This window comes from Musa acuminata, chromosome BXJ2-7, assembly GCF_036884655.1.
Source record: "Musa acuminata AAA Group cultivar baxijiao chromosome BXJ2-7, Cavendish_Baxijiao_AAA, whole genome shotgun sequence".
In the NCBI taxonomy this organism is placed as follows: domain Eukaryota; kingdom Viridiplantae; phylum Streptophyta; class Magnoliopsida; order Zingiberales; family Musaceae; genus Musa; species Musa acuminata.
The window spans coordinates 26638118-26655781 of record NC_088344.1 but is presented as its reverse complement, the minus strand read 5'-3'; the positions used below and the strand labels follow the sequence as shown (position 1 = coordinate 26655781).

The 17664-nt window shown below is 33.2% G+C and overlaps 2 protein-coding genes across 4 annotated transcripts; both read left to right on the top strand.

Annotated features, from left to right (window-relative positions):
* The first annotated feature begins 2821 nt into the window (after positions 1-2821).
* On the top strand, positions 2822-6570 carry LOC135617471 (uncharacterized). Of its 2 annotated transcripts, XR_010488752.1 has the most exons (8): positions 2822-2960; positions 3066-3210; positions 4383-4462; positions 4555-4633; positions 4715-4824; positions 5276-5340; positions 5737-6019; positions 6122-6570. XR_010488752.1 is itself a non-coding variant. In XM_065117694.1 (7 exons), exons 1-7 carry the CDS (start codon positions 2868-2870, stop codon positions 6213-6215), a joined length of 666 nt encoding a protein of 221 aa, XP_064973766.1. In that variant the 5' UTR covers positions 2822-2867; the 3' UTR covers positions 6216-6570. The 2 variants fall into 2 exon arrangements, 1 of the variants encoding a protein (XP_064973766.1); XM_065117694.1 differs by lacking the exon at positions 5737-6019.
* A 756-nt stretch (positions 6571-7326) lies between these two features.
* LOC135617470 (eyes absent homolog) lies at positions 7327-13912 on the top strand. 2 transcript variants are annotated; one of them, XM_065117692.1, is made up of 6 exons: positions 7327-7468; positions 7990-8331; positions 8753-8920; positions 10512-10605; positions 12696-12887; positions 13402-13912. In XM_065117692.1, the coding sequence occupies exons 2-6, from the start codon at positions 8098-8100 to the stop codon at positions 13665-13667; spliced, it is 954 nt and encodes a 317-aa protein (XP_064973764.1). In that variant the 5' UTR covers positions 7327-7468; positions 7990-8097; the 3' UTR covers positions 13668-13912. The 2 variants fall into 2 exon arrangements, with proteins under 2 accessions (XP_064973764.1, XP_064973765.1); XM_065117693.1 differs by lacking the exon at positions 7327-7468 and adding an exon at positions 7498-7761.
* Positions 13913-17664: the final 3752 nt, after the last annotated feature.

The following is a 17664-nucleotide window of genomic DNA, read 5'->3' as shown; positions in this document are numbered from 1 at the left end:
TTTTTAATATTTGAGTTTTTAAATAGGTCAACAAACTATGGTAAAAATATAGTCCACAAAAGTTAACTTTTGATATATGATAACCTAATTTTTGTTGGACCCCAAAATTAGAGTATCTATCTATCTATCTCAAGAAATAATCCAAATACAATGAAAATTTTAAGAAACTTTAAATTACAACCATATGAACCTCTATAATAAATTTTATAATTTATTTTTTATTTTTTCAAAATCTGAATAGTATATGATTTTTTCATCTTTTTTCATTTCATCAGATTATGATATTTTTTATGCAATATTTTTTGATATTTGAGCAAAATTTTAGATATGTCCCAAAGCTATAGTGAAAAGTTTGATTTGAAAAAATCAAATCTTAGTAATATAATTTTGGTTAGGCCCTAAAATTAGACCATCGACCTATCCAAACACTACAAAATTTTTAGTAAAGCTTTCAATAGTAACCATATCGACCTCCATAAGAAATTTTATAATTAAAATTTTTTTGATATTTTTATTTTTCAAAAACTGAACAGTTTTATTTTATTTTTTTCTACTTTCTCCATCTGTTTTTCATCTTAACTAAAATATGATGGCCTTATGTAATAGTTTTTGATATTTGACATTCTAAATATATTTTAAATATATATTAAAATTTTAGTTTAAGAAAATCAACTCTTGATATCCGATAGCCTGATTTTGGTTGGACTCTAAAATCATAGTTCCGATCTCAATAAATAAATGGTCCAAAATGCGAAGGAGGGAAAGAGTATAATATATTTTAAAGAGACTTTTTTTACTTCATCCAACCAAATCAGCAATGGACATTTGAGTGTATACTTTAGATACCTGAAAAACACAAGTTATATACATAGAAAATATAATCTTTAGAGTATTTTGGGTTTCAAGTTGAACACTGATGCAAGAGAGTTTATTTAGACAACTAAGGTATAAATCTTACAAAGTTATTGAGTAATGAATTTAATTATTATTTTTGGTCTAACTAAAGAGATTATTTGTTCCAATGCAGGTGTTTCCTCTTCCATTAGTGTCAGAAGTAGGAGAGAATCCTTCTCAAACCATATGTGGTTAACATATGAAAGTCCAAAGCTCAAATGACCTGAAACATATGAAAGAAATGAAAGGTGACTTTGTATCTAGCCATCCATCCCTCCACACACGTCGATCGAAGCATGATTTAAACAACTCATGTTCCACAGTGATGTGAAGCAATTCTCAGATCCTGTTGTTCAAAAATGGTTTTGATTGACAAAATGATTGCCATTATCTCTGCAATGTAAGCTCATGCATGGATGATTAAAAGCTAATGGAAGAGGACTCAACGATGTGATACTTGCTATCTGTTTGTGTAGAAATTATTTCTTCTGTCGCTGCAAGTAAAAAAGGGGATGATGATGATGAGACCCTTTCTACCACCAAACATTGAAATCTGTCTGGTCATTCTTTAGTTTTTATGTGAGAACCAATTGCTGTAATGTTGTCAAAACATACTACACCTAGCATCATGCCATCAATGGTAGAGAATTCAGATGCACCTCACCATCTCAAGAACCATGCAACATCTCACGAAAAGAGAAGCAAAATCAATGCACAAATCTGCGTAGGTGTTCTTTGATAGAAGATAAGATTTCCCTTCTCTTTCTAATATGTATAAAGAGGAGAGGGACATGTTAATATATTTAAGCTAAAGCTTCTTTAATAAAGCTTATTCAATAATTATTCTTATCTTCTATTATTTTCATAATAATAATAATAATAATAATTTTTATTATTTTTAATAATGTATTTTCCTCCTCTGTTGCAGCTCCCCTTTCAACTGCAGTTTATTCCTTTACTACAGCATTACTATAGCTTTTTCTATTGCTGTAGCTTTCTCCTCTGTTACACCTCTATTGTAGCTTCCTCTTCTGCTATAGCATCGCTGCAATTGCCTCGTCAATTGTAGTTTATTCCTCTACTATAGCATTGCTATAGCTTTTTCTTGGGGGCATGATAAAAGATAACCATCTTATGGGGTATGATGGAAGATAAGATTTTTCCAATTATTTGAGGAAATCTCTCTACTCTGTTGAGGGAAATCCTTTATTCTATTGAGGAAAATCCTCTCTCCTAATCTGTATAAAGAGGAGAGGGACATGTTAATATATTTAAGCTAAAGCTTTTTCAATAATTATTTTTATCTTCTAGTTTCACTCTCTTTTTGGATCGCCAACCTGCTCTTCCAAGTCATATGTTGATCATGCTGCTGCTTACTCTTACGGCCGAAAATTTAGCCAGCCCACCAGCTGCTTCTGTTTTTGTCACAACTCAAGGAATGGTTACTGCCAAGTGGATATCTGAGAAGAAACAGTTCGTATTGAGTTCGACCAATGACTTATCGCTTACCTTATAAGTGGAGAAAGAGATCATTGTCAATTTAGAAAAATAAATCAGAGCAAAATTAAAATATGAACATATTGGTGAGTAAAGTAATGCCTAAGAAATTAATTATTGTGACTCGTATAATTAATTAATAAACTGAATAAGACGTGCCTGCCGCATGAATTTTAAGTCTTTTTGAAGCTCACCCACCAAATTTTTTTCAATCCTAACATTAGATTTGTTAATATTGACATGAAGAAGAAAAATTATTAAAAAAGAAAAAAACAAAAAAACAAAATGCCAAAATTACATCCGGAACCAAACCATGGCAATGTGTAACGTGGGCCGGAGATAAGGAAAGCCCATTACGGATTAATGGGCCGAACTGGGCCGGCTATAATTCTACCAAAGACCTCCTTTAATAACTTGTGTTTTATTTTTATTTCCGTTTTATGCGTCTTAATTTGTAGGGGTCGAAGCGGCGAGCAATGGCCGGAGAGGAGCGGGAGGCAGTGGAGATCACCGTCAAAACGGTCGGCCCCGCCCGACCTACCAGAGTCCGAGTCCCCTCCCCCATCAAGGTCGGTCGATCGGTACCCTAACCCTAATGATCTTGGAAATTACTTTTGGTTGTTTGATTTCTGACCCTAATCGTATCTCGTGATTTTAACCGGTTTGTAAGTCAGGTCGCGGATTTGAGGAGATTGGTTGCCGCGGAGTTTCGGCTGCCGGCGGAGCGATTGAAGCTTGTTCTGAGAGGTAAGACCCTTCGGGACAAGAAGGAGAAGAATGATGCCGACGAGGATGTGGTAATCAATTTAGAGGGTGGTGGTAAGTTTATTCTCTCCCTTTCGATCTTTGTTATCGTTTGGTTTGGTTCTCAGAAATAGTTGCGTTACTTTAGATTTGTGCTAGTTCTCGTAAGATCAAAAAAGATTTTTTTTTTTGCAACAGTTGCAAATTGTGGACTTTTTTGCTTGAGAGAAATCAGTTGCTTTAGATGGCTTTTGGAATTTTAGAGTGGGATCGTGGTGCCAAAAATGTTGGTACACTGCGTATGAGAAAGTCTAAAATAAATAAATTGGTATTAAGTTGTAGTATCTTTTGGTGCAATAAACTGATAAAGTCCGTAGACAAGAGCCTGAATAATGTTTTCGGCAGCATAGTTTCTAGGCCATGGCACCATGCATACACTGCCAGTGATGCACTAGTAACATAGAGCGAATAATATGGTACCAAAAATATATTTAGGGAATTTGTGAAGATGTAAAAGCAGCAAGATTGGTACAGACGGTTCTTCTCTTTTGCTAAAATAATCTCCTTGCTGAACACAAAACTGACATTTAAGTATCTTAGCCCTTGCTATGGTATGTTTGGTCCCATGCCATCATTGACTATCAAATCAAGTTTGGGGCAACTATCCTACTGAACTTCCTTTGGGTTATGCAGATCATGGCCAAACCATTTTGAATTCCCTTTTTCCTGTTTTGTGTTGCTTCTGTTCTCATGATGACTTTATTCAAGTCTTTTGCTAGAAAGAAATTATTTGTATTCCATCAATCTCTCATATTTTTTCCTTTTGTATTACTATGCACTAATTTCCAATAACACTCATTTTTTAATCATATAATAGTCATGATGCATCAAACTGTGGGATCTGCTTTAATAACAATAGTTAATATTCCCAGTGGTGAAGTATAGGTTTTGTACAAGCTATTGACATGAAAGACAACAAGCATGTGGTTTGCCTGCACCAAATGAGGTAGTACAATGTGCTTCTCAGACCATTTTATGCTCTTGAAGATTTGAATTAAGCAAATGCTTAGTTGCCTTTATTTTTCTCTAGATTAGGTGTGTTTGTACACTAAAATTGAAGTACAAACGGGAAAGAGTTTGTCATTGTTTTGTAAACAAAAGGCAAGGTGTTTATGAAGCTTGAAGTACAAATGGAAAAGAGTTTGTCATTGTGCCTTTAATATGCTTAACTTTAATACTTTTTCCAGATTCTCTTATAGTAGCTGTGGTGCCTAAGCCTCCTGCAAGGCATCTTCGTGATGGTGATGATGATGATGATGAAGAATTGGTAAGTGTGCAGTAGTTAAAGTGCTTTTTTAATGAAGCCAAAGAAAGTATATATTATTATTGTCCTTTTAAATTTTATTATATTGGTTTCAGAAATTTCAAATTCCACAGTCAGCAAACTGGTTGAAGAAGAGAATTTTCTTGTTTCTTCATCAGAAATTGAGATTGCCTGGTATGCATAAACTCAAAATTTGTTTCACTTGGAAGATAAATTATGCGGATTACATGACTTTATTACTTTTTAATTTCATAGACATCCTCTTGATGGCAATTTTCTCTATCAGTCTAAAGGCATGGATTGGTATCATTCTGTGGTTCTTATTGGCTCCAGTTGCTCAGAAATGGGATATAGGACCCATCTATGTAAGTGTGCTTCTCCAGCTTCTTGTTTCAAGTGACACATAATCCTTCTTTTCGTGAAATTAAGATTTTATTTGAGATGTGTTGCAACATGTGTGTCTGATTTCAACATCTTAGGATGATCAGTGAATGTATTAAAATTTTGAAGCTAAACAGGTTTAGTTTTTATTCATCTTCTGCTGTATAACAAGTACTGAAGTATATTATGTGCAACATCATGGCCTTCTCTTAACTATCATTCATTTCCACCCACTTCTTAGTCTTGCGTGCACTTTCAAACCCTTTTAAGCAGTATGTTGTTGCTTTTCCTTTCTCTTACAAAGAAAAGTTTAAATTGAAGCTGAAAACAGAAGTATGCATACTGGAGTGCCCAGCAGAAAAAAAAATCTTAAATTATAGACAACCATTGTATAAATGGTTGATATCTGGAACTGACGGCTGATATTATTTGCAGATACTTGTCACTGGATTTTTAATTATTCTTCTGAATCTTGGAAAGAGACAACATGGTGACCTAAGGTATGCAGTCTCTTGGCTAATGTAAAATAATTTCCCCAATTTGGTTTGCTTTTATAAGCTATAATGTTGCCTTGGAGATTTACTGTTCAGTTCACATCCTAAGATTATGAATAAGAGGTTATATGTCTTCATGAATCTTACTTTAGCTTTCTTTGGTCTTTAGATTTTTTTACATGGTACTTAACTTTTTTGTTTTACCTTTTCTGCTTTCTGTCTGTTTCTCTTCATTAAGGAGGCCATCGGTCATAAACTTGTTAAAGCTTTAGGAACTAAGCCATATTATATGCATGGTTTAATAGTTGTAAGCTAACATTTAGCTTAATCTGAACTGGTGAGATCTCTTGATCATTGTACTGAAAGAAAGGCAAGGTCAGTCTTCATGTGTTCATTTTCCAGGTACAAACTGGAAGAGCGGCAGACAAAACATGTTCATCACTGGACCATAAATCTCACTGTAACAAGCTCGTCTTACTCGATGACAAGAAGTCTTAGAATTAAACAACTTTGAACTCTGTATGGAACAGCTTTGTTTGTGCAGTGTGTGGATAAGTTGCTGAGACATGTTCATCATGGAGTATCTGAATGAATAAAACCAGAGTTTACATGAAGCTATATCAACTTTCTTTACATGTCATAGTAGAAACTTTGTGTTCTTATTTCAATGTTTCAGATGGATTTGGTAAAATGTTATTTTGTTGCCAATGCCAATTTACCTTCACGTTGCATTCTTGTCTCGCCTGTTGCTCTTAACAGGAAAATTTCTCTATATTGTTTGATGCAGTGCATACTCAATATTCAATGAAGATTTCCGGGAGCTTCCTGGCACGCTTAATGCAGATCGACTGGACAGAGATATCAGGGCTGGCCAGTTTTGACCTCTTCGGTACCCTGCCACCCGTAAGTCCAGGGTTTGTTTGTACATGAGAAGAACTTACATATCAGTTGTATGTTCGAACTGTCTGGTTTTCTTAAATGATCTTAACGTCGGAATTTTAGCAACCAAAGGCAGTCATCAATTGAGCTACAAGTGGTTTGATCAAAGATGGGAACAGTAAATGGCAGTTCTGCTGAACTCGACTGTCTCACTAATAGTTGGAAATTTCCACCCTGAAAATTTGTGTGGCCTATTGATCCAAGTGAGACATACATAGATCTTACTGTTGGAACAGACTTTAAAGATTGTGTTTATCCTGTTCGACTGTTTATTGAGTGGAGTGTGGAGTTCTTGCATATTGCTTTCACTTAGCTAGGAACTGACTGTTTTGCATGTTTAATGAAATTTTGGCAATGAAGATTGTTCTCGGATGAGCATCTTGTGTGGATCTCTTGGGCTACGCAGAACAGCCTAATTTTACTTGGTTGCTCTTCAAGACTCCACATCCATAGAGGGTTCCTCTTTGGAGTAGCAGTCAAAAGATCAGTTCTCAGTAGGAACAGAAGATGATGGAGAAGACAAAGTGGAGTTTTCGAGTACTAATTTGAGTCCTATTGTTAGGATGTATTGTGTATGATCTTAATACAAGACATATATAAAGTGAAAAAAGAAAGTTATGTACATAAATATCAAAAAAATTATACAATATTATATATATATATCTTAAAAAAGAAAATTTCTTCACACGTGTGGTCCTGGTTATCCGTTATTGCAAGTAGCATTGGGCCTGTCATTGTCGTTTCGTTGGGCCCCACTTGGGCCCAACTGTTCTATCCTCGAACATGAAACCCAACCTCCTCGTTCGTCAGGGTTGTCTTAAGATTCGCGCATTATATTGTTGAGATAAGTGCGGTGATCCCGAAAACTGCGGTTGTCAGTTGTTCGGATTTGTCGTCGATCTTTCCTGCCTGCTGATCGGGGATATTGGACGGGGTCGCCTCTAGTCTTCAATCACGAAGCAGGTGCATGACGGGTGCTCCCGGGGGGGTACGATTAGCATTAATATGGGAGATTCGGCGACGGGGTCCACAGTTTCCTTGGCCCGCCACACGTGATCACGAGACACGCGATGTTTAACGTGGTACAGCGGATCCGCACATGGCTGTCGACCGAGGCAAATGTTTACTCCCCGGCGTCCGGCCCATGGCAACAGGTCGGTCGATGGATCCAGCGAGAGAGAGGAGAGATCGCGAGGTGGGTTGCGATTCCATTCCTCAGCTTTGCCCTACCGCTCCTCTCTTTTCCTCTTTAAGCTGCAGAAAACAAAATTCTTGATCTGTTCTTGAATCAAGCGATCGGCCTTTTTTCCGCCTTGCTCCTTGTGTTTTAGGGACAGCTTTTGAGGATATCATTTGCTTGCTCTCTTCGTTTTAGATCTACTCAAATAATGATTTCTTTTGATTTGTTTCCAAGCGTCTCTTTTGCTCATCTCTGGCCTATATTCTGTTGAAGAATTCTCATATCACTATTCTTTGGCGAATAATCATGTAAGTTCTCTTAGGTTATGCGCCATTGAATCTTGAACAACTGTACAGAAAGAGGTTTCAAGCCATTTTTGATGTATCTGATGGTCTTATTGCGAATCAGTAATCTTTTGCTTGTAGAAAGCTACGCCTTTTTTTTTTCCTACCACTGTTCTATTTTCGCGTTTGAAATCACATAAAAAGGGGTTTCTGATGAGAGCTCTGCATATTTTGGTTCTCTATTGATCTCAGGCTACCTTGCTTCTCTGATCATGCCAACCTTATTTTCTGTTGGTGAATGGTGCACCTACATGTCCTAGAATTTAGCAGCAGCATTGATCAGTAAAGAAAGCGGCGGAGATGGTGGATAGAACTCCTGCAGTTACTTTTGGAGAAGACCAAGAAATTTCCAAGCCTACGACGGTTTATATATGGGACATGGATGAGACTCTTATACTGTTGAAGTCCTTGTTGGATGGTACATATGCAGGGGTCTTTAACGGTATGAAGGACACAAAGAAAGGTTACGAGATTGGGAAGCATTGGGAGAATCACATTCTTCGAGTTTGTGATGAATTTTTCTTCTACGAAGTGGTTAGTTTGTTTAAAGCTGCTTTGGTTTTGTAGATTTGCTGTTTCTGGCTAGGCTTTCTGTAGACCTGTCACCATGAACTTTATCATTTCAATTAGCTCACCATAATGCTGAATGATTTAAATAGCCTAACATCATGATAGGGCGTTGAAATAACATGCATCCAAGGTGTGGTATAGTGGTTCAGAACTTGCATCTTCTTGAGTTTTGTTTTAAGTTGTAAGCATGTTACAAAACAATTTTCTTCTATAAGCCATTTGGAGCATACCAGTTTTGAAAAGCTCATTACTTAAAACTCTTAACTAACTAGCAGGGCATGCCATGGTCAGTATTTGCTAAAAGCTACCTTAGTTGTGTCTGCATATCATGTAGAATCTGGCTTGGCAGTTACTGATATTTTTTCACACTTATGCTGCCTTGCAGATTGAGAACTATAATGAACCATATCTCGATGCTCTGAGTGAATATGATGATGGAAGAGATTTGTCAAATTATGATTTTAGCAATGATGGATTTTCTTCTCCTTATGATGATGCCAATAAAAGGAAACTTGCATATCGACATCGCTCTATTGCGGAGAAGTATTCTCAGGTGTTTCTTTAAGTTAGCTTTTGTTTTTTTAGTCTTTATTCATACAAATGCATGTCATTTTTGTATTGTGCAATTATGAGCAATTGAAGGTAAGGAAGTAAAAGGTATCTAACAAAATCAGGGCTCTTTTAAGTGCTTTCTGTCAAGGTTTAAATTGTTGATCTGATTTATCTTGTTAGACTGGTACTGTACTTTTATATCAAGTGGCATTGTACCATTGCTGGAAAATAATATAAAAGCAATCGATATGATCGTTGGTCTTAACAGTCCAATTGGTATTTGAACCTTGCTCCTTATACTACTTAAGTTGTCTATCCTCTAAGGAATGTTTATCAGAATGGTTAATTGTGCCCTCTTTCCTGTTTGCTTTTGAACCTTTCTAGTGGTTTGATTAATTATTCCATCTTAGACTGCTAAGTTTTAACTTCACCAATTTGGTTGTGTTACATGATATGAAGTAAAAGTTACCTTCTGTTTTTGAATGTCTTCATATAATCTTCTGGTCCAACTTTTCGTCAGAGAGACTTTTTTACTCTTAAAGTTTGAACTTATGAAGCATCAACTCTCAGTATTGCTTGCAAATTGTTAGAGTGACTGAATGATATTCTGATAATGGGAACTTCTTTACAATCCAACTATAGAAATGTATATTGTTCTAACTTATTGCTCAAACACATGTTGTATATAACTTCACCGTTCAAATTTTGTAGAGCTTGTGAGGCTTTGCTTGTTTCTCATCTTATGGAGATATAATATTGATTATTGATTGGTGTTGTTTCCTCCAAGGTCGTTTATACTAGTCTAATACAGGTTTTGATCATGGTTTGCATTACCGGTCCGTACTGGTGTATCGACCATCTGTCAGTACGAGTTATACCTAGCATACCAATACATGGTACAATGGAATGTACTGATGTACCACCCGTATCGGTCCTCTATTGGACCGGTATATACTGCTTGTATCGAGCAGTATGCTTTGGTACGTCAAACCTTGATTTTGATAACCTATTGGATTAGTAAAATACTAGTATGCTGGACACCGTATCGACTTTATACCACTCAATGCCACTGAAAATTTAAAATTGAATACTGATCTGTATGAAGCTGCACTGATCATTAGTATGACTGGTAGATCGGTCCATATGCACTGGTACAACAATATTTAAACCCATGATTTGTACAGCCTTAATTTTTTATTCATCTAATTTTCAACCCTTTCAGCAAAGCACTATGCATATTGTTTACAAAGTAAAGCACTTTTAAATTGTGTAGATAGTGGCAAGTTCAATCTGATCAGGTTGTGTCTTCCCTAAACCCAACTATATGGTAAATTGATTAAGCTTCAGAATCGAACTGAAATTGACTCATTAAGGACTTCTGCAGTCAAGCATAACCTATTATGATTTAGCCTTTGCTCATTGCTTAAACTACAGGGGTCTGCATTTGAAATAAGTTTTACATCAATAAGATGTGCATTGAGAAGCTTGCATTTTTATTTTCTTAATTTTCTTAATGGAACTTAATTATTTTTTCTATGTATTAATGGATGGTAGATTTTCAAGCATTTGATCCGGGACTTTTGTTAATGCAGGGTTTACACAAGGTACTTGACCAACAGATGATTAAACTCTGGAATGATCTGTACAGTTTAACTGATAGCTATACTGGTGGATGGCTTTCTTCAGGTATGTTGATTTGGATATGATGCCATATTTAATGTACAGATATAAATTGACGATGGTTTCTCTCTCTTTTTTGATTGACATCCTGTTATTGCAGACCTAAGACTATTCATGCAAGTTTGTCTTTAAGCTTGAGGTACTAATCGATCTGATGTTGGACCAAGAAGGAGATAGAGACAAGCAAGTAATTGAGAATCTATATAGTTTGTGTTCCAAATAACCCTATCATCTAGTAATATGATGGTTTAAGTGTTAGGTTGATGGACTATATGCAAGAATTTGGAATCAGTTTAGTTGAATATGCAGGTTACTTATGGAATTTAAACTCATTAGGACTAAGTTCTAATGAGGTATTGGATAGGAGAAAAACAAAATTTTATGAGAAATGAGTAGCAATTGATTGTCAGAAGTTCCAACATAGGAATCTTTCATTTGTCTTTGGATGGATGTAAAGTTGATAAGATCTTCTGACAGGGATGTTAAGTGCTATGGAGTCATATACTTAAGCAATTCACATGTTGGCATAGACCTAGGAGAGAATCCAAAAGAAATTCACTAGGATGTGAAGTTTTTGACTGAGGTATTTAGAATTGCATCTAGGAACTACCGACTTTGATTGTCCATAACTCCATATGGAGTTGTGTGGCAATGGAACCAAGGCAATAATAATTATACCTAATTAATAGTGTCGTTTGCAATCATTGAATTGGACCTTAAAAACATGAGATATATTTCTGGCTAAATTCTAGGGCCAGTGTTACTGCCTTTATGGAGGATCCACCTGGTCCGTGTACCTCAGGGAGAACTTAGAAACTTCATCACAGTAGTAGCGGCCATAAACATGGTTCTTGAAACTAGACTCTAATTTTTCTTGCTATTACCAATAAGTTTTGTTGCATGGTACATGATGTAATAGATTTAGCTTTGTATGCAAGATTTTGTCTCACTAAGCTGGAAGCATAAGCATTCTGATTCCTCAGCATGGAATGCCTCAAGAAGATGGCGCTGCTTCATTTTCCTACAATCAAAATTTTCTGTTGAGGTTCAACAACAACAAAGCCATAAACTATAAAGTTATATGGATCTTTTGTTGCTATTGGGATCTATAAAGAGCCATATCTTAAGAGTATTTTAAATCTTTATTTATAATTTCTATTAACGTTGTTTTAGGTGTTCTTTTGCCTCTTCTCATACTACTAATAATAATCATTTCACCTGTTAACTGATCTTCTGAGCACATATTTATATTATTTTAAATGATTCTCTCTCATTTTATCCTATATCGAGATGATACATGTTCATGAACAAAAATAATTTTTTTCCTATCTTGTATATCGACTCAGAACATTCACATCAACATTCTCATTTCAGCAACGTAGACTTTTTTGTATATGTTTTGCATCTTAACTGTTGGTCTAATAATTATCTTATAATTTTTTTTAATCCCAAAGGTATCCTATAATCACATAAGAATCTTGGTGCTTCTTGTTATTTTTAACTATCCTATTTCTACTTTATGAATATTATTGATCATAATATTATTCTTCATCAATCTCTTCATCTAATTGAGTAATTGATCTAAAATAATTAAAACTTTTACTTCACGGAACTTTTTGGCCATCCAACTTAGCTTTATCCTCTTGTCGATTCCTAGTATTACTAAGATTACATTTTATATATTATTTTAGTCCTACTAAATTTAAGACCTTTGGTTTCAAAATTTTTTGTTGAGGTTGGTCACCTAAAATAGATGACTCATGAGTTCCTAATGGTTTTTCCAAGTCGATTCTTAGGGAGAATGTGGGTGCCAAGTCCAGGGGAATTTGTGAGGACCATGTAAATCCATGCACCTCCAAGAATAATGATTTTCAACTTGGATATATAATATTTGAAATGGTATTGCACCATTGTGAGTAGAAATTAGTTATTCTAAGACTTGACTATTTAGCAACCTATTGCTTCTTCAGTGGATGATTACAATGCAGTAGATTTTGCTTGCTCCATATTTGATTCTTTTTCTTTTGTTCTGATTATGTATGTATTTGTTGAAGCTAGCCTTTGTATGGTGTCTGTTTATTCTTTGTTTGTTGCAGCACATGCTCTATTGGAACAGACTTTGGCTAAGACTAAGCCTTCAGCAAGTGATCATTCATCAGAAATGACACCTAGATCCATTATTACCAAAGATCAAAGCATTAATGTCCTAGTTACTTCGGGATCCCTGGTTCCAAGTCTTGCCAAGTGTTTGCTTTATCGGTTGGATGATGTAATCTCGGCTAATAATGGTATGTGCTTTCCCTTATCACTTATTATTTATTCTTGTTTGTTGTTTTTCTATTTGCTAGTAACTGGTAAGTGTCATCATTTAGTTGTCTATATGAACTTGGTTACTTTCTGCTTGTGAACCATGAAGCACAATATTCTGGAATTCCAGAACTCTTAATTTTATTTCCGCATCTAACTCTTCAACCAGTGAATTACTTTGTTACAAAATGTAACTTGATTCCCATAATGAAAGCTAATTCTAAAATCCACAGGTGCTAGCTATTGCTATGTGCAAATTCATCTGGTAATTTGAATAATCACACATTAACTAAAGACTTTATGCTGCACATCCTCTAGATACACCAGGAGTTCCAATCATGAGATTTCTCCTACTCTTTTCATCTTTTTAATGCAGTTGTTTAATTTTTATGGTCATGCAGACTCAATTGACAATATTGCTTGGAACATAATCAATTGCATGTAATTGTATACATTTTGTCAGCACTGCTGAAAATTTTCATCACTCCCTGATAGTCTACAGCTCATGGGAAGTGGGGAAGCTTCAGTGCTTCTCATGGATCAAAGAACGGTTTGGTAGTCCTAATGTCCGGTTCTGTGTGATTGGGGATGGAACAGAAGAATGTGCAGCTGCAGAGACAATGAGATGGCCATTTATAAAAATAGATATTCGACCCACTAGCCCATACCGGTTTCCAGGTCTAACCATGGAAATGGTCCAGAGTTATATTGATGTGATATATGGACCACAAGATTCCAAAGATGAGAAAATGAAAGGGTAAAACAATGCGACATCCACACAACCAGTCCAATCCTTATCAAATTGTAACCAGCTCTTCTGTTTTGCTTCTAAGGTCATCTTAACTAATGAAGCTCTTCTCTGCAAGAGGCGTGCCATCTGAGTAGCTGGCTGAAGACCTTTTCGTATCCATGCTTTCATGGCAGCTATTGTATTTAGCTCTTAGGCTCTAGACTAACTGTAGTTATTTGATTACAGAAGCAAGGTGCTACTCTTCACAAACAAACAGATTGGTTACTTGATGTGTTGGTTTCCATGGCCTTCAAAATATACCGTCCAGTTTATCTGCAAAAAAGTGCCATGTGGTCAGATATTTGTTCCAAGTTTCTTTGTTCAATAAGAAAACTGCAGTTTTATTTGTTGAAGAAAAAAGTGATTTTGAACAGTGGTCTCGGGTATCTGTTGCATGTTGTTTCACTTTTCTTGATGACTGCCTTTGTTTGATGATACAGTAGAAGCTTTTATCTGGTTTTATATGCATGGGATGTGAAGTATATATCTGCTGATGGTGCCATGCCTGCATTATATATATATATATATATATATATATATATATATATAATTTGCATCAAATTTATCAAATTGGTGCTATATATGATGGTGACAATCTGATCGTTGTCTATAGGATCTTTGAGGGCAACAAAAGAGAAAACAAATCAGGTTGTTAATGGCAAAAAGAAAAGAATACATAGTTTTATCTCCTTGATTTCGTGAGAATTGTATTGTTGGAAGCATCTTTTTTTGGGGGAAAAAAAGGTTGTTTATGAAAATTAAATAAATACGCTTTCCTCGGTTTTTTCTTCTTTTTCTACCTTTCTGGTTTATGTTCAAGATGGATAAAAAAAGATTTTTTTAAAAACAAATATATAAAAGTACACTTTGAAAAAAAAAACAACTTTGTTTTCCTTCCTTTATGATTGTTGTTTGCAGCATATTTTAGCAACAAAATGAAAAATTATTGTTAATAAAAAAATAGTTTTATCTCCTAGATTTCATGATAAAAATTTTATTATTGTAAACAATATCTTTCGTGGAAAAAAAAGGTTGTTTATAAAAATTAAATATTTAAATACACTTTTATTTATCTAACAATGTTAATATCGATCTGAAGCATGATGAAAAGGATAGAGGGTTTTATAGGTTACTAACAATAAAACTATATCATGATTTATAAACATGATATAAATCATGTTTAAAAGTAGTCCATCACATTAGCACCTGTGAGAGTAAAAAGTTAATTCAAGAATAGAGAATTAGGTTAGCATAGAGTAGTCCATCACATTAGCACCTGTGAGAGTAAAAAGTTAATTCAAGAATAGAGTAAAAAGTTTTATCTTCAAGGAACACTTTCTTCAAAAAGGGATTAGAATAGATAATAGATATTATGATCAAAAGAACAATAAATATTATTTGCATATAAGAGACTAAGTATATAGGAGAAAAATATAGAGATATTGATAGTTCTAGATTTAAAATTTGATATGCTTAAAAAAAAATAAATATAGAAATTATGTAAGAATTATTATTAAGAAGGATCTTAAAAATAATATTATAGATATACACAAATTTGAAGATAGAATTATAGTTTTAAAATTTATGAATAGATAAGATGATTTGAATATCATTAATGAATATCAAAAGGTAAATCGAGAGAGAATTTTGGAAAAGATTTGATAATATCATTCGAGAAATGCTTATAATAAAAAAACTTATAATTAGAAGAGATTTGATTGGTTATGCAAGGAAAACATATAGTGAATATAAAGGGATACATGCGACCTTTGGTTATGGAGAGAAAAATTGAAGATGATAGTATGATTTTAGATTTTACAACTTCATATGATTTTATAATTATAAATATTTACTTTAAGAAAAAAATAAATTTTTAATTATTTATAAGAGTGATCACACTTGTAGTCATATATCTTTTTTTTTCACTAGAAAGATAGAAAATGTTATTTGTAAGAATTGTAAAATTGTATATGATGAAAATTTGATAAATCAACATAGATTGATGGTATTATATATTTATTGTAGAAAATAAAAGAATAAAAAGATAGTAGAAAAATTTATCAAGATTAAATATTTAAAATTTTAAAGATGATAATATAAATATTTTTGAGAATTTAATACAAAAAGAAGTGACTTTGAACTTAGACAGGACAATATCAATATTTTTTGGATTATGATTGCTAATAAGATTTAGAGCTTAACATGGTGAAATTAAAGATAGAAGTATAACTTTGAGTTGGTGGTGGCACAAGAAAGTTCAAGAAGTGATTTTTACTAAAAGATCATGTTTTAAATATGGGTAAGATTGTAAAAAATAGAAAAAAATTAAAAGAAATAAAGAATCTAAAAAGAGGCTAAAAAATTAATAGTATGATAAAATATAAAGCTTATGATAAATTGTATAATAAGTTTGGTACTAAAGAAGGTGAAAAAGAAATCTATCGAATCGCTAAAGCTAGGAAACTATAAGGATTTAGATATTATTAGATGCATTAAAGATAAAAATCAAAGAATACTTGTTAATGATAATAAAATTAAAAAATTATTAAAAAATTATTTTTATAAACTATTTAAAGAATATTCCATATAGGACTTAGTTTTAATGATAAATAATAACGATAGATTTAATATTAATAGATTTATTTATAAAATTAGAGCTAATAAAGTAAAAGATGCTCTAAAGAAAATGAAAAAAACTAATAGTTTGAGACCATATGGTATCTCAACTAGTTTATTTAAGAAAATTATCCAATTCAAAAAGATGTTTAATTGAATAAAGAAAGAGTTTTTTAATATCAATTTACAAGAATAAGGATAACATACAAAATTGTTTAAATTATAGAGGAATTAAAATCATGAGCTATAGTATGAAATTTTGAGAAAGAGTTATCGAAAATATGATAAGGTTTGAAATAATTATATCATAAAATAAATTTAATTTTATGCTTAAAAAATCAAACATAAAAGCTATTTATTTATTAAAATAATTAATAAAAAATTATAGAAAAAATTATATGCGGTTTTTATTGACTTAAGGATCACCGATTATAAAGTTTGTAGATATTTATTATGGTAGGTTTTGAAAAAAAAGGTGTATCCACTAGTTATATTGATATTATTAAAGTATGTATAATAATATAGCTATTAATGTTATAGTTAGAAGTGTATGTAGTGAGTTTTATACTAACATAGAATTAAATAAAGATCTATATTAAGTTCCTATATTTCATATTGATAATAGATGAACTTACTAGTTATTTAACTCCAATGGTGTATGTTATTTGCTAATAATATTATTTTAGTTGATGAGAATTTTATAAACATAAAAACTGTAATATGCTATTATTAAGCAGAAGACTAATGCCAAAATTTTGAAATCAAGTAACAATAGATTAAAAATTATAATGTGTACCTTTCAATATTACTCAAAAAATCTTTGCCTTGATCTATGAGTACACCATCAACCAATATGAGATTTGTAGTGATGTTGATCTATAAGAAAAACTAGAATTTTCTTCTCTTATCTTCCTATTTTTCACAGGACTACTATGATCAATAAATTTAGGGATAAAAAAAATATGAGAGAAGATATGTAATCTTTCATTAACTAGTTCATGTGACTACGAGAGATGAGAGAAGATTTATAATCTTTCAACCATGTCACATATCTATACATTTACATACATACATATTTATGTGTTCACGTATTCAATTATTGTGTATTTGTGTTGTTATTGTTAAGTCCCTAGGAGGTCCTACCTATTTATAAGCGAGAGTAGAGAGTCTTGGATAAGTAATTAGGAAAGTTCCTTCCATCAAGGTTATCTCGTAAGGAATTCTACTATAATTGGACTTTCTTTTTATTGGTCGATAATTGTAATCAGAATCCAATCATATCCATAGGCTAAATAATATAACATTCTCTCTCTTAGCTTGGTAAGATATAAAGGGTTCAAAATTAAAAATAA